At 59.2% G+C, this 22,564-nt stretch overlaps 2 protein-coding genes across 5 annotated transcripts in view; both read right to left on the bottom strand.

Moving 5' to 3' along the window:
• The window catches only part of SLC29A1 (solute carrier family 29 member 1 (Augustine blood group)), a 33,982-nt gene extending 33,479 nt beyond the window's left edge, over positions 1-503 (bottom strand). The window contains exon 1 of the mRNA XM_068185444.1: positions 317-503. The gene's annotated coding sequence lies outside the window, so the exon portion shown is untranslated. The remainder of the gene's footprint in view (positions 1-316) is intronic.
• A 1,566-nt stretch (positions 504-2,069) lies between these two features.
• Positions 2,070-21,756, bottom strand: LOC137471276 (spectrin beta chain, non-erythrocytic 4-like). Of its 4 annotated transcripts, none has more exons than XM_068185458.1 (33): positions 21,102-21,756; positions 17,884-17,991; positions 16,328-16,483; positions 15,511-15,642; positions 15,195-15,386; positions 15,030-15,113; positions 14,795-14,913; positions 14,526-14,640; positions 14,175-14,261; positions 13,746-13,861; positions 13,424-13,568; positions 13,110-13,216; positions 12,921-12,990; positions 12,632-12,757; positions 12,426-12,557; positions 11,907-12,163; positions 11,666-11,789; positions 11,307-11,501; positions 10,843-10,998; positions 10,157-10,377; positions 9,665-9,842; positions 9,199-9,348; positions 8,568-8,972; positions 8,124-8,243; positions 5,451-6,956; positions 4,959-5,039; positions 4,674-4,760; positions 4,455-4,546; positions 4,170-4,255; positions 3,537-3,603; positions 3,250-3,413; positions 2,834-2,968; positions 2,070-2,623 (listed from the first exon to the last, which is right to left on the bottom strand). In XM_068185458.1, exons 1-33 carry the CDS (start codon positions 21,528-21,530, stop codon positions 2,388-2,390), a joined length of 6,378 nt encoding a protein of 2,125 aa, XP_068041559.1. In that variant the 5' UTR covers positions 21,531-21,756; the 3' UTR covers positions 2,070-2,387. The 4 variants fall into 4 exon arrangements, with proteins under 4 accessions (XP_068041559.1, XP_068041560.1, XP_068041561.1 ...); XM_068185459.1 differs by having other exon boundaries at positions 12,921-12,987; XM_068185460.1 differs by having other exon boundaries at positions 14,175-14,258.
• Positions 21,757-22,564: the final 808 nt, after the last annotated feature.

Genomic DNA, 22,564 nt, shown 5'->3' with positions numbered 1-22,564 from the left:
AGCCCCTCCACTGCTGCTCCCCGCTTTCACTCCCCCCCGCGCCGGGGTCAGGCTCCGAGCTCTCCTTGCAGCTCTGGGACTAGAAAGCTCCGGACCCTGCTTGGTGTCCCTCAGTGTGTGATAGCCCCAGAGCTCAGCGCAGGCTGCCGGCTGCAGTGTGACCTTGAGTAGGACTGCCGAGCCGTCGAAATGGGGGCAAGACCTTGGCTCAGTGGAGGAGGCTGGAACCAGACCCTCTCCTTAGTGCCTGACAGAACAAGGCACAGCAGAGACAGTGCTTACTCTGGTCACCTCCCTGCCTGCAGCCTGCCCTTACCTTGATAGCTCAGCTCTCCTGGTGCCGGATGATGCTGCCTGCAGACTCCTCACTGCCTGGTGCCAAGAGGACTGGGATTTCCCACGGCAGCAGGACCAGGGTGCAAAGACTTCGCCACCCTACAGGCTCTGCAGCCAGAGTGGGTTTTAGAGTCCTGGCACTGGCTGGGGCTGGCTGAGCACGGCTTCCGCTGGCTCAGCAGGTGGAGGCTGCATGCACGGGCAGATTAGTGGCAGGGCGGGGGGGGGGCGGGGGGAGGAATTGGCTTCTGCCATAGGAATTACAGGCGGGATTCGTCAGCGGGTTGCCGTGGGGCCAAGTGCCAGCACAGGGGAGGAGGGGAGGCTCTGGGTGGGCAACTGCCTTGTGGGGGACAATGAAGCCTGTACAATGGGGGTACCGAAAATGGTGCTGTAGGTGCCAACATCGTCCCTGGGATGGTGTTATCTCTTGAGTGGCACATGTCACCCCGTGCTCCTGTGCTGGACTTGGCCATGATGGGACCTCTGTTGAGCTCCTGCCCCATCATGGGTAAGCATCGACCCCTGGGGCTAGCAGGGGGGCCCTTAGTAAAGCACCCTGCACCCACTGCCCCTCTGCCGGGCCCCGCAGCTGCTCAGGAATGAATTGGCACCAGCCCACCAGCTACTCTCCTGGTATGTGCAGCCGGAGCCGGAATGCTGTACCTTGACCTCCTCACTGGTCTGGACAAGCCTGGCCCCTGCCCAGGGCATCTCCCCTCCCAGCCTTACCATCCTGCTTGTCTTTTCCCATTAAGGAAGTGTAAGCAGCTGAGCTTTGGTGCTGGAGGAAAACAGGCGTCAGAGCCAAGAGTGATGGAGCCAAGTGGAGGGTGGTAAGACACAGGGGAAGCTCAGAAAGCACACCTCCGCCTACACCAGGGCATTCCCCACCCCTTGCTGGGAACTTGGAGAAAGTCCATCTGTTGGTGACCCTGGTGTCCCTACCTCCATCTCACTGCCTGTCTCCAGCCCCAGGAATACTGCAGGAGGGAGATGTGGTGGGAGGAGAATTTCTGCTCTCCACTGCAGAGCTGGGCTGCAGCCAGCACTTCTATTTTAAGCCCCACAATGTGTTTGAGGAGGCGAGTGGTGTGCACAGCTGAGTCTCATGGCCTAACAGGGAGAGGCCCTGCTACCTAAGTCCCTGGAAACTTCCCCTTCTTCATCTAGGGCTGGTACAGCCTCAGGGCAGGTTGGATCAGCTGCTTTTTCCCCTTCCCAGTACAAGCGGCAATTGGGGCAGTTGAAACTGGCATGGTCTGGTGAAATTACTACAAAAATATCTGGGGTGTAGGAATGGGGGTCTATCCACACACCTCTGCCCCCATCTGTGTCAGGCAGCATTCACCTGCTGTGACCTAGGCTGGCAGCCATCCTGTGAGAGAACAAGGCTGGGCAGGCTTGTCAGGGCTGTGCAGGCAAGAGTATTTACTCTGTAGGTAGTGACTTCCTTGCTGAGCTCCCAGGGCGGGGAAGAGGGGCCCAGATAGCCTGTGGGATTAGCTGGGCTGAGTGCAGGCAGAGAGGAAGCACAGGACAAAGCAACCTTGTGAAGCATCCTTGAAAGGCACCAAACAGCTCAAGCTTTTCCCCGCAAGCAGGACTGAACCTCACTGCAGGGCCCTCCTCATCTGAAGCTCCCCTGACTCCTTAGAAAGGACCACCTTGGAGAGAGCTCTGGTCCTCCTGTGCTGATGGATGCTGCTGGACAAAAAAGCTCCCACACTAAGTGTCTATTTATCTTTTAATAAAAACCATCATCCACCCCCTCTGCTTCTGCTGTGTGTCATTAGGATGCCGGGGAGCCAGAAGCACCCAGGGAGAGCACTGGGCAGGAGGGATGCTCAGCACCAGGCTGAGGCTGGGGGCTGCAGTGCCTGGGGCACAGGGCAGCCCCGGGGCTGGCTGAAGCAGAGCCACTTGGCACAGCCTCTTGCCCCTGGGGAGGCAATGAGCCATGAACTGGTGCTGGGAGTAGACATCATGCCAGAATGGCCCAAGAGGAGGATAAGAGGCAGGTTAGGGCATTTTATCCCTTTGTCTGGGGCTCACTCTTTTTTCCCAAAGAACTTCTTGAAGACAGATTTGTTCTTGGTGCGAGGGGGGCTGGTGGTCTTCTCCCCTCGTGTGTCCCAGGGGCTCCCTGTTCGGGCCACGAAGGAGTGACAGCGTGCCCGGGGCATGACCGACACCTGCTCCCCTATGTACAGTGTGACTGAGTAACTGCTCCCGGACTCCATTGGCTCCTTGGGCACGGCCAATGGGGTGATCTTCTGGTAGGTGGCTGCAAAAAGGAGCGGTCAGTGGAAGGGGCAGGGTGCCAGCACGCCCTGGCAGCCCTCTAGAGCCCTCCCCAAATGGGGGCTACACACAAGGGCACAGGTACGTAGGACCAGGTGCGTGCTGGAGCAGCATCACATCTGTCCTTGGCTGTCTGCGGGGACAGAGGCAGTGGTGCCACCTCCTGGCGGTGACAGCAAAATCAGGACTGTACCTGAGGTGAAGGAGTAGGACCTCCTCTTGCTGGCCACCAGCCCATAGTCATCTTCTGGGCAGATGTTGTCCCACAGGCCGGGGGATGCCCTGGATGACCACTGCTGCTCCTTGTGTCCAGTCCCCTGAGTGTTCTCTGAAGCAGAATGGAGACATATCACAAGGCAAGGGCATCACAGGGCACCCCTGTGTCAGCCCTAAAGAGAAGAGGGAAATGTATTACTATCTCAGTATCCCAGGAAGTGAAGTAAATGTTCCTTTCCCCAAGTCCCAAGCCCTGGGACTTCTAGCCCAGATACCACCAAGCTCAAGAATGACCAACAGCCTTCAGCCTCCCTCAGCTGTCTCCCATGTACCTCTCTGGGCTGGGGAGAGAAGCTGGGGGACAGTGGCAACCCAGCCAGACAGGAAAGTCACCTGCTTCTGTCACAGTCCCATCGACTGGGCCATCCTGGCTGCCCAGAGGCCGCTGCAGTAGTGGGCTTTTGCAGGGTAACACCACAATCTCCTGGCTCTTGGTGGTCATGACCTGATGATGTCCCTGGAGGTGGGAGGTCCCAAGGCTGGAGACCTTGCTGAAACTGAAAGCAGCAGAGATTTAGCAAACCAGACTGGCCCACCAATGTCCTGCTGGAGCAGCACGCTCTGGGAAACGTGGAATAGAGTTATAACAAGACCCAGCTGGCCAGCTCCTGGCTACTCACCTGCCAGTACCACCACTGCCCTCAACACGCTGTGCTGCCGCCTGGAAGTAATCTACTTCTGGGAAACCTGGGGGCACAGCAAACATCTTGCTGAATGCTGGCAGTGCACAGGACTGTCACACAGATCCAGTCCCTGATCTGACTGCCCATGCTGCATGGCTGGCTCCTCCAACCTCCTGCTGTAGTACCTGCTCTTGGTCCCAACAACCAGCCTAGGATTTCATAGCAAGGCTTGAACTCCTCAGGTATGGGTACAGCAACAGGAAGACCTCAGTACTACAGGTCTCCTTGCCTCAAGGGCAAGCAAGGCATTTCCAAGCCCAGCGGATATGGAGGAAGACCAAGGCACAATTATAATTTTCCTGACATGGGATTTTTGCTGCTGAGGCACCACTGACATCAGTTGTGCTATTCCTGATTTATGGCTGTGTATGTGGTATGAAAACAAAGCCTCCAAATTCTGCCTGGCAGAGAACTGCTGTTCCCAAGGCAAGCTAGGAGAATGCATAAATCAGAGTAAAATGTGCTGCTTCTCTTCTGACCCCCCCATGTATCAAAGGGCTCAGTGGGGGCTGAACAAACATGGTAACTACACAGAGCTGAGCCCCTGCTCTGCCGGCAAGGGCTGCTCACCTGAGTTTTGCTGCAGCTTTGAGACCCATTCGTTCATGAGGGGCTGGGTGGGGGCCCTCAGGAGGTATTCAGAGCCATCCTGCAGCCTGCAGGGAGAGGGGAAGAACAATGTAGGGCGCAGATACAACAGCCCCCACCAGACCAGAAAATAAGTAGGTGAGAAAGAAGGAAGGAAATCCTCATCTAAGCACTGTACTGGTCCTGCCTGGGGATGTTGATATGTGTCTGTCCCAGCAGAGAAACACTTGGGAGGACTGTGGTTACTGCCCTGGATGGGGGACTCACTGAAGCCTGAAGCAGTTGGTCTTCTTGGTATATTCAGCATCTGGGGTGCAGACTGCCCCGGAGAGGTTCAGGGGAAGTGCCACCACGGAGCTCTACAGCACAAGGAAAATCAAGGGCAACAGCAGGATTGGACAGCTCTGCCTTCCCTGGCCATGGGGCCCAGAGCCATCGCCCTGCTGCCAGCCCCCTCCTATGTCACCCCAATCTCCCTTACCGCACCTTGAGGCTGTCCCTGCGGTCCTGGTAGAAGCACAGTGTCTGCCTCATCAGCACGGCATGAAAGAGTCCCCAGGCCCGGCAGCTGGCCTGTGGGACACAAGCAGGGCACAGCTGTGATGCAAACAGCTTTGGAAGAAGACAGATGGTCTCATGCCACTCAAAATGTGGCCCAGCCCCTCCGAGGCTCTGCCCTTCCAGAATGGCCAGCAGCATTGCTGTGGTAGTTCCAGGAACATCCCTGGCTTCTCTCTACCCCCCACCGTGTCCCAGCACCCCTGTATGTACCTTTCTCCCTCCTGTCTGCAATACGTGCTTCCTTTCCAGCGTCCCCTCCATCATCTGAAACTCCATTTTAGCAGGCAGGACCTGCAAGGGCACAGAGGGTGAGCAAAAACTTCTCTGGGGCTAGTGCTGCCAGCTCAGCCTCCATGCACATGAGGTCTATATGACCTATCCCTGGTGAGCAGTGCCAAAGTGGGAGTGGGATGACAATGAGGAACAACTTTCTCACCTGGGCAGGGGCTGGGCTGTGTGTCAGCTTTAGGGGTGGAGTGCCACCTTGCTGAAGCTAGGGGTTGGTAAGGGGTGTCTATGCTACAGGGACCCCAGGTACTACACCTAGCCCTTCCCCACCAGCTGAAGAAAAGGGGCCACTGGAGTCAAGGAGTCCCCAGATACAGGTTATGTTTGCTGGAGTGGATAACCCAACTGCTGCCTTGGCTGTTCCCCAGCCCCTCATCTGACCCTGAAGGAGAATCCCTGGCCTGTGGATCTCACCTTGCTGCTCTCTCTCTCCTCTTGCTGATGCCTCTGCTGATCCCAGGTGCTGGAGGCATCCAAGGGAGCTGCAGACACCAGCTCCTCCATGTGGGGGGAAACCCTGAGCCCATTGGGACTGCCACTGCCACTGTGCACCACCCCAGGGCTCTTCTCTCCCGACAGGCTGTGGAGAAGCTGGGCAGCGGTGGGAAGGGTGAATTTGGCAACTAGCACATTGTTGGCTGATGACAGGATGAGGGGCCCAGCAGTAGTGGCACTGGGGCTGGGCAAGCTGCCTGCCCTGATGCCTGTACGGTGGCTGGCACAGCTGCCTCCTGGTGAGCTCTGTGCCTGTTGCTCATGTGCTCCGTCCCAGATGGCCTGCAGCTCCTCCTCCTCTTCCTCAAACTGCCTGTGGGCAGGGTGGCAAACTTCCTTAGTGCCCACTGCAGGGCTCTGGGGCTGTGGAGACCCCAGTGCCCACTCAAAGACAGAGAGCTGGGTGGGGGCAGCAGAGGAAGCTGGAGACCCTCTGGGCTGGCTGCTGCTGGCTGGCTGCTGTGTGCAGGCAGGGCTGGGGATGGCTCCAGCCCTGCCTGAGGTGCTGGCAGGGGACAATCCAAGCTCTAGCCGAGCGGCTCTGTGATGCCGGGCCCTGCCAGTGGCAGTGGGGCTGTCGTTCTGGCCAAAGCGCGTGGCCAGCTCATCCCCCGTACCGACACGGGATGGCTGGCTCGGCCTCAAGTCCAGAAGGTCTTTACTGGTGCTGCTGGGGTGTTGCAGGTTCCAGTGCTCCTTCCCAGCACAGTGTGCCCTTTGTCGGCTGTAGTTGGGGTTGAAGCTCACCTCCTCAAACCACATTTCTTGCTCACTCTTGGGGGACATCCCCAGCCTCTTGCTGGGCCTCTGGGGATTGTGCCCATCTTCCTGCCATCCAACTCCATGTGTGCCTGTGGGCTTCCAAGGCCCCACCCCTTGATCCTGCCTCTGCTCCTGCCCCTCTGCCTCCTGCTGCTGTGCTGCAGCCCCTCGGTGGCACCCCAGTACCACTGCATCCCGTGGCAGCTCCAGGCTGAGCACAGAGCCCAGGGAAACACGGGGGCATGTGATTTTTGGTTTAGTGAGGCAGGGATTCTGAGGGGCCACCCCGCACTCGGCATCGATGTCCTGCACCAGCGGGTTCCTGACGTAGAGGAGCAGCTCCCCAAGCTGAGGTCCAGCAGCAGCTGCCCCTGACCCCCCCTTCCTCCAACCACACTTCTGAGGCCACGTGTTGCTGGGGCCGTGGCATTCCTCAGGCGTGGGCCGCAGGGAGCTGTCACCCATGATGCCCCGGAGAGTCAGAAGCCGGGCCTGCTCTGCCCTGGCCTGCTCCCGCCGCTGCAGGCTGTTGAAGAGACAGCCAGCCCTGGCCTTGGGCAGGGTGTGGGAGACATCCGGCATCCCGCCGCTGGATGCTGGAGGGCGGCGGACAACAGCGGGTGGCCGCTTTGCGGTGCAGGTTTTCCTGGCCTCCACCTGCACCTGAGGAAACAGAGAAGGAGACAGCCATGATCCCCATTGCTGGAGCTTCCACCACCCTGTGCCGACTGCCCCCTTTCCATGCTGCATCTGGGAAAGCAAGGAGCTGCAAGGGCAGGCAGACAAAAATGCTCACCAGCAGCACATGCAGTGCTGGGAATGACAGAGCTTCACCTCAGTCCCCTGAGGGCTGTTCCCACACTGGTGCAGGCAGGGTAGAGGCAGACAAGGCAGGGTAGAGGCAGACAAGAGAATCTGCCCATGATGGAGTCCCCCAGGTATGGTACAGGTGGGGCTGACTGCCATACAGCTTTTCCCTGGCACTGCTGACCTCCAAGCCATCACTTTTGGGTGGCTACTGAGACAGCAGTCACTGCTGTCCATGCCTGCCAGCCCTGTATGCTCCAGGCAGTAAAGCAATGAATGAAGTGGGAGCAAGGACTGAGTGCAGACCCTGCCCCTCCTGTTCCTTGCAGTCCCTCTCCTGGGCTTGCAGACAGCTGCAAGAGTCTGCAGGAGCTGGAGTAGTGTCCCCCTGTATCCATTAGGCTGGATGGCACCAATTACCAAGACCCTTCTGGCAGCCCAGCAGCCCCTCACCCTGCTTCAACATCCTCCAGCCTTTCTGTCCTCCTGCCCTTTCCCTTGGGCCACTGTGCCTGGCTGCCCTTGGGGCTCCTCACACACAGACTTTTTTGCACAGGCTCTGGAGTAACAAAGAGATGTGAGCCCCTACAAATTCCCAAACTCCCAGCCTCAGAGTTACAAGCCAACCAACCTGGAGTGAGATCCCCACCCCAGCAAAATGTGCACCTCACACAGCCCCAACCACCCTTGTCCCCTTCAGCTGGCTACACAAGGAACTGCTGCTGTCCCCCAGCAATGGAGCGGGGAGGCTCTCCCACTGGCCACCAGGTAGCCATACCTCCCATGGCCACCAAAACTACTTGAATAGGGGGCCAAACTGCAGCAAGCCCTGCCTGAGTCCCCTCCTCACATGTCCCAGCACCCACACTCTGGACCCCACAGCCCCAGAAGGGTTTTCCCTGTCCCAATGAACCACTGTCCCAATGAACCAGGGCACCGTGGCATGGCCAGGAGGGTTGGTGGCAGGCAGGTTCACGCCATGCAGCCACTCTGCCCAGCATGCAGCCTTCCCCAGGATGTTACCTCTTCCACCAGCTGGTGAGGTGGCTTTCTTTTTCGCTTTAAGCTACCCCAAGTGTTTCCTAAAAGCCCCTGGCAACGCTTCCAAAAGGTTTTACAGCCTGAGTGTTTAGCGGCGGGGAGCTGAGCAAGGGGAGAGAAAGAGACACACAGAGAGGACAGAGTGGGCAAGGAGCTGCAGCAGGAGAGCACAGGCAAAGTGCGTGGCGCAAGCCGGCTTCAGCCCTAAGGCATCACACAGCATCAGCATGGCCAAAGGTCCCTCTTCAGAGACCGACAGAGTCCCAGCAGCTCACTTAGAAACGGCCTAGAGGGGTCTCAGCTTGGGGATTACCCCGCAGGCCTCGCAGCCTCCCAGTCTGCTTGGGGCACAGCTCCAGAGAGCTGTTCTGGCTGCGTGGCTGCTTGCCCATGGTTCTGCCAAAGCTGCCCACCATCCCCCCGTACCGTTGGCAATGCCTCCTCCCCTGGCCGCTCGCTGCTGGCCAGCAGCTGCACCTTCTTCTTCTCGCCCTTCTTGCCAATGCTGAGAATGAGGTTGACCGTCCCCCCGAGACCACAGGGGCCCCGTGGTGGCAGCAGCAGCATGGAGGTCTCAGCAGGATCCCAGGTGGCAGCCTCTTTGAGGGATTCTGCATCATGGGGTGTTTTGCTGCTGGGCTCCCCGCAGCTCTGCTCCACTCCTGATGGGGCATCTGAGAGGGGTGATGTGGGTGGGGAGATGGCTGCTTTCTCTGGAAGCTTTGGCTCTAATCTTTGCACAGGCTCGAGGAGGGAGGAGGGCATGAACTTCACTGGGCTGTGGATGCTTTCCAGGTGGGGTGGAACATGAGGTGGTGAGGCATGCTGCTCCTGGGGAGCAAGGCAAGAGAGGGAACATGAAGAAAGGGCTGTTGGAGCCAGGCATTTTCTCAGGATAGCCTTCCCTTTGCCCTGCCTGAACCCCAGAGACTCTCACAGGTATTGGCACGCATCCCTCCCCACCTTCTGCACCACCCACTCCATCCAGTGCCTCTGCTACCCTCAGCCTCAAGGCCGGTCATTCTCTCTGACAGTCTCAGCATGGCTGGATACTCACTTGACCAGTGGGGGATGTGCTTGAGAGGTTCTCCAGCTCCCTCCTCTCCTCCCGTCTGCTCCCCAGATCCTGCTGCTGATGTCTCTGTGCTCTCCACCGCACCAGCACCCAGCCCAGCATACTCTGCAGCTCTTCCAAGCGCTCCTTTATCTGATGGAGGAGAGATGCTGGGCAGCCTGCAAGGACTCCTGGCCCAGGGACACTGGCCCTACCAGGATATCTCACAACAGAGCAGTTAGGAGGTTTTTGTGAGTGGGATACAGTCACAGCCACATCAACTCAGAGCTCAGGATCCACTGGATGAAACTTCTTCCTGCCCTGAGCAGCCCCAGGGATGCATAGCTGTCCCCATCCCACTTACTGGGGCTCTACACCCACACCTTGCTCTTTCTTTCATGGTCTGTCTCCAGCGGACTTCAGGGAGTGCTGAGAATTTCCCCCCAACCCCTATTTTCCCTGTCCTTACTGTTGCACTCAGGTAGTGCTCCTCAGACACCAGCTGCTGTCCTGCTGCTGCTAGTGCCTCAAACTCCTTGAGTTTCTCTTCAATTCTCCTCTCCAGTTCCTCACATGGAGTCTCCGGGATACTGGAGCTGCTTGGGCTTTCAGAGAAGATTTGAGCCCGTGTGTCCTCAGTCCAGGAGCTGTGAGCACATGAAAGACAGGCTGAGGAACGACCCAGCCCTTCTCCAGCCCTGCAGGCTCCAGGGAAGCCATTCCCATGCTCAGGGTTAGCTGGAAGCAGCTCACTGGGGTTGTGGCAAGACACTTGAGGCAGGACAAGATGCTGCAGGGCTGCCTCACAACAGACAGCTGTGGTGCAACCCTGCATTCCAGGCTCCCCATAGTCACGCCTGGCTGCAGCTCCAGCACTGCCCACATAGTTGCCAATGCCACGCTCTCACCAGCTCCCCCTCAACCACCACAGAAGCAACCCCAACAGCTCACTGCCACTTACATCATGGCCAAATAATCCTTGAAGAAGTGCCGGAGCTGGCTGGCCTGCTGCACGCGGAGCCGGGTCTCCCGCAGCAGCTCTCGCAGCCCTGCCCAGGCCCACAGAGTCTCCTGCAGCTCCCTGCTCATGGGGCACTGCCGAGCGGGGCACAGCTCTTGCAAGCGGGCAGCTGCCCTCTCCAGCTCCTCCAGCTGCCCTTGCAGGGTCTGTGACACCGCATGCTAAAATCACAAGGCAAGAAAGGTTCAAGATGCACCCAACCCCTCTGAACCCAGGCTGGACTCCCCTGCATTCTGGTAAGCAGGGACAGAGGAGAGGATGCTGGTACATGGGTTGCAGAGAGTGGGCAGAGCTAGCCTCCCTGGAGAGCACAGGAAGAGCACAGAACTGCCTGGCTTCCCTGCCCTGTGTGCATGAGTCGCTTCCCCACCAGAGGGAAGACGAGTGAGGTGCTGGCAGCTGGGTGTTGGCACATGGGAGCCGATGCAAGCTCTGTCCCTTTGCCTGGCCCATGCTATCAGAGGGGATCAGAGCAGGCAAGTCTCAGCTCCACTGGAAAATTCCAGCCTGCCTTGCCACAGAGTGCCAAAGCTTACAACACCTGGGCCCCTGGAGCGGGGCCAGTGCCTCACTGGGACAGCCCCAGCCAGCCGGGGCACCTCCCTGGCAGTGCTCCCCTGACTCACCTCCATCTCCTGCTGGCAGCTTAGCAAGCCCTGCAGCCCTTGCAGGTCCTTCTCACTCTTCACTGTGGTGAAGCTGTTCTCTGCTAGGGCAATGTCTTGAGACAGTGCCTTGGCTCTGCACTGAAGGGCCTCCAGCTGTGGGGATATCTTCGCCACCTGGATGGACAGGAGGGGACACAGAGGGAGATTAGCCCCAGGGTGGAAGCCCCTGTGCTACCACCTGCCACACAGCCCCAGCCCACCCCAGCGTGGGGACACCCTGCCATGCAGCTGCAAAAGGGCAGGTGCTAGCCACGGGAGAGACAAGGATACCAGCCTCGCACAAACTGGTCCCCATGAATCCCAATGTCCTTGTGTCCCACTGAGGTCAGCTGAAGTGCATGCCCTCTCCCAATCAGCTGGCATGTCCAGCTGCAGACAAACCACCCGGTTGCATTCCCAGGCCCCCAGCCTCCATTCCCTACCAGACGCTTCAGGCTCTCTGTCTCCGCTGCCACCTCCATGGCCCTCTCCCGCTCCTTCGCTGCGTCATTCAGCATCTCCACGGCCTCCTGCAGCTCTCCCAAGGGGTGGCTTATGTCCTCACTGCTTGGAGACTTCTCAGCCTGGGCTGAGAGCAGGGGAAAACACCTCCGCGAGCTGCAACGCCCACTCCCTGGCTGAAGCCAGCAGAAACACCAGACATAAGAGATGGGGACTGACACCCCAGGCAGCTGGGCTGGAGGGGAGCACCCAATAGGGGCCCCTTGCCAAACACAGATCAACCCTTGGTCCAATCCCAGGTGCTGTGTGATCCCAAGGGATGTCTGGCCACACTGCTCACCACTGCAGATCCATGCTGGCTCCGTGCCTCCTCCTCTTGCAGGTCCCGCAGGAACTCAGACAGCACCAGGGAGTCCCGCAGATCTGCTGCCCGATGCCGCAGGGCTGCCTGCACATGTGCCAACCTGTGGGGAGAGGTGCTCATCAGAGGTGCTGGCAGCTTCTGCACCTCCTCAGGGACAGCATCCTCCTCCCCATCCAACCTGGGGACCAGAGAAGAGCCACCTTCCTCCAGGACTCACTTCTCCTCCACCATCTCCACTTTCCTCTGCATCTTCCTTGCCCCCTCGTGCTCAGTGGGTGACTCGCCTGCTGCTTCTTCCCGCAGTGCCTGCAGCTTGAGGCCACAGAGCAGGAGCTGCTTCTCCAGCTGGCTCATTTCTTCCAGGTCCTGGCGCAGCTCCACCGGGTTTCTCATGGCAGCTGGTTCCAAGAGCGATCCAGCCACGTCTTGCAGCCACCGCTCAGCCTGGTCCAGCTCCCCCACCAGCCTCAGTGCCTTCAGAGAGAGCAGGGAACCCATCAGCCTGGCTCTGAGCCAGTCAGAGGAGGCAGGAGCCATGCTGGCATCCCACTGGAGGTGGTACCTGGGGCATAGGCAGCACAGTGGGAGAAGTGTGCCATCTGCAAAGCCAGCCAGAGACGTCGGTGCCAATGTTGCAGCTCCAGGCCCCATAGGTGCCAGCCTCACTTGGTGATCCCCAGCAAGCTGCTCCAATTGGAGCATGCCCTGTGCCCACCCTAGCCCTGACGCCACGTACCTTATCGATTTCTTGCAGCACTACACCATTCTCCTGATGCCTCCTCTGCAAGTCCTCCCACAACTCCCCCAGTTCCCGCAGCATGGCCTCCACCTGAGGGCTCCCGGGAGGCCTCCCTTGTGCTGGTTCCTCCTGGGAGGCAGGGAGGGCAGTTAGGATGGACCCCACCTGGTGTCCTCCCCCACCTCACATCCAAGCAGGCTCACCAGGAGCACAGCCCTGGTACTGGAGCTGGGGGTCAGGGGCTCTTGCTGCATCCGTGCTGCCTCCAGGCTCGCCACTGGACATGGGGGGAATCCCATACCCATACTCTCCTTGTATGGGGACAGAGTCTGCCAAGGAGCAGGAGACGTGCTGGGTTAGTGCCCAGACCAGGCATGTAGGCACAAGCCTGCATGCCCACGAGCAGCAGGAGGGGGTTAGGGAAGTGAGTCCTTCCCCAACACTGTCTCCTCTTGGATGGGCAGGGAGCAAAGGGGACTCTTGGGGAGACACTACCTGGCAGACATCCTGCACTTGGGTCTCCAGCTGCTGCAGCCCCCACTCAGCCTCTGCCTCTCTCCTCCTCCAGCAGAGAGAGGAGAAGGACAGTCAGGACTGCAAGTTCCCCCTTGCACAGGGGAACCCCATCCCTATCCCATTTGACTCTGTCCTGCTCCCACAACTGCCTCCACAAGCTGGTACCTTTTGTTGTCCCCTCCATGAGGGGGCTGTCCCACTGCTGGGGAGCCAGGGTTGCTTTCCTCTCCTTTCTTGTGCTCTGCTATCTTATCCAGCACATCTTTTGATACCTGCAGCACAAAGGTTCCCATTACTCCTTGGCCAGCACAAAGCATATACCTGCTTTGTCCTGGGCCTGGCACTTAATCACCTCCCATAACTGGTGGGACCAGATCCAGGAGTGTTCAGCTTGGATTCTGCCCAACACCTGAACCCCTTTCCCACAGGTCTTCTGGAAGCAGAGGAGCTGAGGATACCTGGAGGAAGACAGTGCTTACCATGCTGCTGAGTCCTCTTGTCCATTTGGCTGCTGCTTCCTTACCCACAGCCCCATGACTGCTATTGTCTCCTCGAGGCTCAACATTTGGAGCTGCAGCTTTGCCCCCCGGGGAACTGCCTGCCCGTGCTGGAGCCTTCCCTGTCCTGTGAAAGGAAGGAAAGGGAAACCCAGGGGAGCAGAGGATAAAGAGAGACCTTGGGTGGAGCTGGTGCCCCAGAGACAGCCTGGTGAAGGCTAAACCAGGTTTTTTCCAAGCCTCTGGCTCCAGTGCTGGGAGGTCAGGGTTGGGACCCTGGTGCTCCTGCCCAGCTATGCTCTACCTCAGTGCCTGCTGGAGCTGTGCCCAGCTCTCCTTTACATCTCGGTGCTTTGAGGTAACTCGGGCTGCCAGGCTGGGCTGCAAGTTTAGGAGCTGGGACACTGTCACATCCAGCATCTGGAGAAGAGAGAGCAGCTGGGAAGTGATGGAGACAGGATTCATGAGTGACAAACCACCATGGCCACGGGGAGGGTGTGTGATGACAACCAGCCTTCTGGGGGCAGAAGAGGTAGTGAGTGCCTATCCCAGTCCTTGTCTGCCCCTGGGGAGACTCCCCCATCCACCTCACACCCTCAGCCACCCACATAGTGGAGGGTGCCTGCAGAGCCCACAGCACTGCTGGTGGCAGAGCTGGCCTGGAAAGGTTCACATTCCCCCCTGTCAGGATGTTCCCCAGGGCTCAGAGGACGAGACAGAGTCTTGCACTCACCATCACCTGGCTGGCTATGTCCCTGACATCCCGATCCTGGCATGGCTCGCCCTCCCCTGGCTTCCCTGTACTGCAGATGCTGCTCTGCTGTAAGAAGAGGCCACGGTCAGCAGTGGGAGGAGGACAGGGCCCTGCTCCCAGCTCGAGCAGAAAGAAACAGTGCAAAGCTGCACTTGCCAACCTGGCTCCCTTTCTCCATCCCCTGGTTCTCTCTCCAAAGCCCAGGTTGAGACTGCTGGGACCACAGGAGCTTCCATGCAGGGGACAAGAGCAAGATGCTGCCCACCAACTGTCATTCAGGCCATGCAACAGCCCCACATACCAGGGTGAACCTGGGTCCAGTGCAGATACCTTTGCATGGATGACCCCGAGCAGGATATCTGCTTGCTGGAGGAAGGAGGCCACCTCCAGGGCCAGCTGCAGAGTGTCATGGTGCTCCTTCAGGGTCCCCTGCAGCCGAAGCCACCTGAGCAGGTGGAAGGGGAAAGGTGAATGGCAGCCTGTGCCTGTCTGGGGAGCTGTGCAGAGCTAGGCCAGAAAGTCTGGGGGGGCCTGCTTCCCAGTCAGTCAGCTCCTGGTGCCTGGCTCAGCCCTGCTCAGCCCATGTGTCCTCCACTCACGCTTTGTTGAGGTGCTTGCGCCGGGCTGAGACATTTCTGCTCTCATTTTTGCCTTGTTTCTCCAGCTTCTGGGCCAGGCAGTTCAGCTCCTTGTGCAGACTCTGGAACTGCTGCTCCTCCTGGGCCGAGCAGAGAGGAAAGACATCAGCATCCCTCCTCAGGGACCTGTGCCATGCCCCAGCCTCAAGGTATTTGGGGTCCCTGACAGGTCGGCAAGCCCCCAGCAGCCTCTCACCTGCTTCAAGTCAAGGATGCGGCGAGTGAGCTGGATCTTATCCGGGCTTTCCTGCAGGAGGGCTGCCAGAGAGGGCTTCTCCTCCTAGGCCAGGCAAGGGTGTGAGAAGGTGGGGGGACAACCAGGCTGTCCCCTTCCCCAGACCATGCTTCCCACCCCCCAAACCTTGTCCTTGATCCACGCCTCCAGCTGCTCAGCTTTCCTGTTGAAGTCCTGCAGACTCCGCAGCCCCCCCAGGGCTTTGCTCTGGCTGGCAGCCATCTGCTTCAGGAGCTGCCACTGGTCCTGCAGGGCCAGCAGCTGCCTCCGCACGGCTTCAGCACTGGGGATTGCCCTCCACATCAGCTGCTCACCCATCTGTGGGGCCAAGCAACCCACTCAGCATCAGGGGTTCCCAGGGACCCTCTGCTGCAGAGAACCCAGGGACACATGTGCTGTGAGTAACGGGAGCCATGCCATGCCATGCTTTGCCTGGCCCCACCTGATTGAGCTTTATCAGTGTGTTCTCAAAATCCTTCATGTCCCGCTGCAAGGTCTGAGCCACCTCCTCCCAGTCCTGGAGGTCACAGCCATCCTTCAGGTCCCACAGCTTGCCTCGCACCCAGGTCTCTGCCTGCAACATACAAAGAGCCACGTGGCTGGGGCCTCCACCAAAGCCTCAAGGACACGGCTTTGAGGACCCGAGCCCAAACCTTCCCAAAGCTGTGACAGGGACTGGAGTGCACCCTTTCAGATGACAACCCATTTGCTCTGGGAATCAACAGGCCAGCACCCAGGACAGCATCTGTGGCAATGGGGATGTGAACGTGTGCAGCACCTCACTTCTTTCCAGTGTCTGCCTCAGCCTAGCAGGAGAAGCTGGGCTTGCCCAAGCAGGCCGGTCTGCACAGAACATCCCTGCACAAAGCATCTCTCCTCGCTGCACCCTGCTCCCCAGTGCAAACACCCATGCATTCTTCCCACCATGGCATGGAAGCAGCCCTCCCACCACCTCAGTTCCCACGCTGCTGGGGAGGGACAGGGTCTGAGAGGAGGAGGAGGAGAATGGGGCACAGGAGGAGCATGCGCACACAGAGAGGAAGCAGGGCCCTGGTGTGGGCTGACCCCTCTCCCTGGGGCTGACAGCCAGGGAGAGGCAGCCAAACATGATCTCATGCCACAACCATGGCTTCGCTCGGGCTGGGAGTTCAACCCTCCCTCCTGCGCACCCCACCCCACAGCTCACATGAAAGGCTGCCGGTGGCCCTCCATTCCACTTCCTACACAGACCCTTGGGAGAGGGCCCCAGCTGGCCTCACCTGCAGCATCTCCTGGTTGAACTGGGCTATCAGAGGACTCAGGTCAAGGAGAGGGGCTGCTCCCACGCCGCTTTGCCCACTGCATCTTGGTGCTGCAGCAGGCTCCTTGCTCTTAGGGCTCTCTTTCTGTGGTGATGACACTGGGGATCCTGCCAGCTGGGGGGAGCAGAGGCGGGGTTGGGAGTGTCAGTGTGCTGCCCCAGGGAGCCCTCCCTTTTACCTCCCAGGAGCATTTCAGAAACCCAAATGAAGTAGGTCAGCATGCCTTATTCTTAATTCCACTCCTTCACTGACATATTTGGGGCTCTCCTCCACCACACTGAGGTACCAATTCCCTCTACCAAGGCCACAGTGGTGGCTTTTGCAATCCCAGCAGGGGGTTGCTGGGCTGTCCCTCAAGTGGGTCACTCTCCAGGTCATTCCAGGCTGTTGGGATGGCATCCAGCACCTGGACTGCTCCTGGCACCCATACTGGAGATGGATGCAGTGCTTGCTGCACCTCCAGCCTCAGGCAGTGCATCCCTGTAAGGAGCATTCATTTCTGTAGCATCTGTTTGGTGACACACAGGGGGATGCTGCCAGGGGAAGGGATGGAGGGGCCATGAGGCAGGTTCCTGGTAAGCCCCACCACTCCTTTGGTGTCACCCAAAACCCCCATGCCCAGTGAGTGGTTGGAGGGGGCAGAGAGCACAGCATCTCCCTTGGGATTTGGCCTTGTGGGCAGTGGATGCTGATGAAACCCTCTGTCAGGGTTCCAGCTCTGCCAGGGTTGACAGTAAAAATCAGTCAATGAAAGTGCTGGCCCTTCTCCAAACTCAGCCCTGGGCCCAGCTGCACGCAGCCCAGGGGACAGCACCATCATCCGGGCACTTGCTTCCCACCCTTCTGCCCAGGGATGGGGATCTGACTGCATACTACCTGGTGGCAAACAGGAAACTGAGAATTTTCAGGAGGAACCCAAAGGTGCAAGGCATGCTGCCTCCTCTCAGCAGGCAGAAATTGCTCTTGGGCTAGCCTGGGACAGCCCTTCCTCCTTGAGAGGGCTGGGTGTGAGCTGCCTCACAGGGTCTTAGCTGCCCCCAAGCCTCCCAGGCAGCAATTTCCCAGGAGCCTATGGAGCAGTGGGGATCAGGCAACTGTTTCAGGCTCTCTAAGCACTCTGGCATGTACTGCCCTGCTGACAGCATGGGACTCACTTTCGAATGCCTGTTCTAGTTAACCACAAGAACTACAGAAATCCTCTGTCTTTTTTTTTTTTTTTTTTTTTTTTTAATAGCAACACAGATTCTCAGGCCCTCCTATGACTCTGTGACCTTTAGTCTCTTGACTCAGCCATGGCTGGAGGAGCCCATAATCTGGCTCCCTTGGAAGCAATAAAACCTCTGGGTGCTGCCTGGGGGGCTGATTCCTTGCCCCATCATGCCCAGCTTGTTCCTGCACTGACTGGAAGCGGCAAGGCTCCATCCACACCTGGGCACACCACCAGTGACCAGCCTCATTGCTCAGCTCCAAGCTGCATGTCATGCCCCCCTAATGTTGAGGGCAGGGGGACATACCGCATAGAAGGGAGAACATCTGTCCACTGGAGAGCAGAAAACACTGGCCTGAACACTCCCAGGCTCCTGCTGCTTGTCATCTGCATCCACATCCTTCCTGAGGAAGACCTAGAGGCAGGAAGGCACAGCTGTAAGCCTGGTAGAGCTTAACTGTCCTGGCAGCCAAGGTGACAGAGGAGCACTCACCCACCTCCCCCTGCCCTGGGCCAGAGGCAGCTGTTGGTAGTACCCAGAGGCTGCTTGGCTGCACTCTTGCCCATCCCTCCCTATACATCTAGGCCAGGCTTCTCCAAGCAGCATCCACAGCTCCCACTACATGTCCAGCAAGTGGCAAGAGCTCCTAAGCCTGCTTTGCTCACAACCTTCTTCATTTTAGCTCCCAGTACCCCAGACAATCTTTTCTCTCCTTGAATTGATTCCAAAGCCGGCAGAAACCCATTAATGATCACCACTGGTTCTGGGTCATCTAAGGATGTTCAGAGTGAGACTCCCCTGCCCTCTTCCAGGACAGTAGGGCAGAAGCATGAGGGTACAGGATGACATTAACTCCAACATCATGAACTTGAGTCCTCTCAGCTGCTGATCCCTGATCTCAGCCTAGCTGGGAGACGAGTTAAGGGGGAAGCTGGCTTGCAGAGTAAGGGCTTCCAAAGGACAGGGGTGAGGGTGGAAGCAGGAGAGGCAGGAGGAAGGAAGTCCAGGAACTGCAGCCAGGCACAGAGAGGATGTCCAGGATGAACTCCACATTACCTTATCCTCGATGCAGCACAGCCCCAGGAGGAGAGGTGCGTGGGATTGTTTGGATCATGCCCAAGGGCATTAAGCCTTATCCTCTACAGATGGACCTTTTCTTGGGCTGTTGGATATAACAGTCTAACTTAGGGACCTCCTTCCACTCCCTTCCTGGGGCCACCTTGCTGTCTCTGTAACAGCCATCCAAGCAGGCACAGGGCAACAGAAATAGGGTGGTGGACAATGTGTGCTGCCCTGACAACCCCTACTCTGAGACCGCCATAATGCGGTGCTGGATCAGCCAGAGCCAGCCTACCGCTGCTCAGGCCATGCCAGACTGAGGACACTGTCCAAGGGAAACAAACCTAGGAAAATCAGAACTCCCTTCTTGCACAGAACATCGCTTCCCACCATCTCTCCAGCACTGCAGAAGAGTCCTGACGTGAACGGCAGCCCCCAGCATAGAGCTGCTGCCACCAAAAAGTCTCAGAGCCCTACAAACAGCCCAACAGCTCTACAGCCTCTAAGAGAACAGCACCACTGGACCTTTCCAAGGGCTTGCAAAGCTTGGCCCAGGGCTGCAGAGGACAGACCGCTGCCACATGCCACAGCATCCCATCCCAAACAGGAAGAACAGTCAGGGTACAAGGCTGAATCACAGCCCAGCAGGCACAGTGAGAACTCAGCAGGATGGTATCAGAAGGAAAAGGCACCTCCTTGCCTGACCATGGGGCTGAGAGGTTTGGATGCATATTTAGGGAATGATAGGGAGCTAAATGTGAAGTGCCTGTGAGGCATAAGACCCTAGAAAGCTTTATTTATGCAGTAACATGTCAGGCTGGCCCCCAGGGCTCAGCCGTGGGAGACAAGCCTGCAGGTGACACGGGAGCTTTAAATAAAGTCCCTGTCTCACGATCCATCAGCCTCAGGAAAACAGGGCTGCCAGCACAACGATGACTTCATCCTTCCTGCAGAGCTGCTCCACAGGGACTACCCCCCCTTCTCGGTCCCTCTGGCTGGAGCTGGGTCCTCGATCCCGCAAAACAACAAACTCTGTCAGCAAGTGAAGTCCGGGAGAAGGAGCTGAGCCATGAGGTGCTGCGCTAAATGCTCCCTAGCAGGACACCAGGCTTCATGACATGAGCAAAGCCACACGTGAAATGAGCGCAGCAGCCTCAGCTGCCGCCTCTGCAAACACTTCTTTCCCCCTCTAAAAGCAAAATTAACACGGCACATATGCTTGCTGCATTCCCATAGAATAGGTACCAGTGACTTCCCACGAACAACACAAGCAGGGCCAGACCCTCCTAGGCAGCACGGTGCTCATCCCGGAGGAGCCCCTCATTCCTATGGGGCAGGAGTGAAGGGCAAATCAAAGGGCTGCGGGGTACACTCGGGAAGGCATTACCGTGCTCTGTGTGGGAGATAGCGTCCTTCCTCTCCTCCAGCTGCCCTCCCACATGTTTTCCCCTGCCTCCCAGCTCCCTCCTTCTCCCAAAGCTCCATCTTGCAGCCTGCCCACCTCTTTCAGCTCCACATGCTTACGCTGGACAGGGAGGAAGGGCCGATCATGGCAGCCTCCTGAATCCCACACCACCGTGCCCAGCACGAGTCCCTAACTTATTATTAAAGAGGGGAACCCTCATGCCGATGCCCTTTGGGCTGCGCAGACTCTGGCCGCCCAGCGAGGAGCTGACTGCATGCCCGAGGAAGCGGCACCTTTTGCGAGGCTGTGCCTAGCCTTTATTGGCAATGAAGATGAGGGTTTTGGCAGTGGGCTGCGCGGCCCTCCCTAGTACTATTCTGCCGGGAAACCAGCTCTTGCAGGTCAGGGTTAAATCCCAAGGAGTTCTTGCCTGCTCTTGCCAGAAACTTCGACGTCTCCGAGATGCCTTCCTCCCCGTCCCACCCACACTGGGGGTCTCCTGAGCTCTGGCACTGTTGAATTCGTACCTCTGTGCCTGCTAGCAGGGCGGGGCGCCGAGAGCCCTGGGTCCTGATCCTAGCCTTGTCCCAGCTTTGCCTGGCTGTGTGGCCCTTCATGAGTCACTTCCCTTCTCCCAGCCTCCGTTTCCCCTCTGGTAAACGAGAGAGTGAGTTCCCAGCTCCCCGCACTCAACTGCACAATCACAGGCATCTCGAAAGCTGAGCCCTCCATAGCCAGGCTCTGGGGCAGGGCTTCTCTGGCTCATCTCAGCCCCGGGGAAAGCTCATCTCCGCTCACCCGCGAAGACTTCCTGCCCGCCAGAGAAGTGCGTGGGGGGCACACGGGAGGGAAAAAAAAGCCAAAAACAACAACAACAACAACAACAAAAAAAAACCCTACTCCAGGAGCCCTGCAACGACTGCTACCTGGACGGCATGGGGATAAGGCAACAAGGATGGGCGCAGCCTCCCCAGGACCTATCCATCTCTTGGCAGCGAGGAATGGGGAATTGCAGGGAAGACAGGGCGAGAACAGGGCACAGAGTACCGGGATCGCTTACCTTGAATTGAGCTTTCCCTGTCCTGCTGTTGTTGTTGTTGTGGTTCCTCTCGCCGCTGGCGCGGGCATGGTCCCCGGGTCCCCCTGCCTCTCCCGTGCCAGCGTCCCCGTACCAGTTGGACAGCGTGATCTTCTTAATGGAGCGGGCTAGGGAGCTGCGGTTCAGCCGGTCCTCGTCGGGGCCCCCGTCCTCACCGGGGCTGGGGCTGCGGGACTGCCCCGCGTGGGCGGTGGGACCGGCCCGGGCGTGGGCCAGGTAGAGGGAGATGCGCTCGTTGATGCTGCGACGGAGGCCGCGGTGGCTGTCCAGCGCGGAAGAGAGGCCAATGCCGGGGCAAGTGTCTCCGGGGAAGTCCGCGGCACACTTGGGCAGCGAGAGCCTGGTGCTGATGGTGAAGGGCTGCACCTTCCTCGCCGTGCTGCCCGACATCCTTGCCCTCCCCGCTGCCCGCTGCGGGCAGTGGTGGTCCCGGCCCGGGCACCGTGGGGTGAAGCGGCAGTGTGGGGCCCCCACCGCCCGGGAGAGCGGGTGATGGAGATCGCCTGGGCAGTGCCGGCTCCTTCCCCGGGGCGGGCGGGGGCGCTCAGCGGCGGGGCGGCCCCGCGGCGGGGGGCAGCGGGGCGGGGGGCGGCCCAGCAACCATGGCCGGAGCGGCGAGACGCGGGCAGCCGTCCGGCCTCGGCAGCCTGGGCGGGCCCTCCGCCCCCGCCGGGACGCGTACCCTCCCCTGCCCGGTCCCTCCTCCCGCGGCGGGCCGGGCAGGCGGGAGGAGCCGCCGCGCCCTGCCGGGTCCGTCCCGTCCCTGCCCGTCGCCGGCCGGCTTCAGTCGTCCGCCTTCTTGCGCAGGTTGAGGAGGCAGAGCAGGCAGGTGAGCAGGGCCTGGCGGCTCTCCCGGGAGCGCAGCCGGCGCCCCAGGCGGCGGAGCGGCGGCAGCAGGCGCCGGCGGGCCAGCGGCAGCAGGCGGGCGAGCAGGGCGCGCAGCAGCGGGGCGGCCAGCGGCGGGGCGGGCATGCTGCCCCCGAGCCTGCGGACACAGCGGCACACCCCCGGCTGACCTGCAGTAGCGGGGGTGCTCGGCAGCTCCTCACGTTTTGGAACGTCTTGAGCTGAGCGGGAAGTTGGGGGTCTGCACCCCCCTGAGAGCGGGGGCTGCTTGGAGCAGGCTCGAGGGAGAAGCACTGGAAGGGTCTCCTTCCCGCCTCTTACCCTCTTTGGGATCCTTGCTACTCCGGGACACCACTCAGCTCTTTCTCCCGGAGCAGCCTGGACTGCTCAGCTTCCCCAGCGTGACCCTGCCACCAGCCCAAATGGCAGGAACAGCTCCAGAGCAAGGGACAACAAAAAAAACCCCAGCTGTTCATTTAAATGCCCCCTCCTCTCAGGCCCGACACATGCTCCCTGAAAGTGATACTGCTTCACAGCCGAGGCCACATTTGTCGGGGTAGCAGTGTAGGGGAGGTAAG

Source organism: Anomalospiza imberbis, chromosome 3 (genome assembly GCF_031753505.1).
Source record: "Anomalospiza imberbis isolate Cuckoo-Finch-1a 21T00152 chromosome 3, ASM3175350v1, whole genome shotgun sequence".
NCBI classification, from domain to species: Eukaryota; Metazoa; Chordata; class Aves; order Passeriformes; family Viduidae; genus Anomalospiza; species Anomalospiza imberbis.
This window is presented reverse-complemented; position numbering and strand designations above follow the sequence as displayed.

Coding starts and splice junctions, on each gene's coding strand:
- LOC137471276 (XM_068185458.1), bottom strand. CDS start 21,530: ATGTCGGGCAGCACGGCGAGGAAGGTGCAGCCCTTCACCATCAGCACC. Junction 11,502..11,665: donor GCCAGCATGGATCTGCAGTG/GTGAGCAGTGTG, acceptor TGCTGGCTTCAG/CCAGGGAGTGGGCGTTGCAG. Junction 4,547..4,673: donor ACCGCAGGGACAGCCTCAAG/GTGCGGTAAGGG, acceptor CTTGTGCTGTAG/AGCTCCGTGGTGGCACTTCC.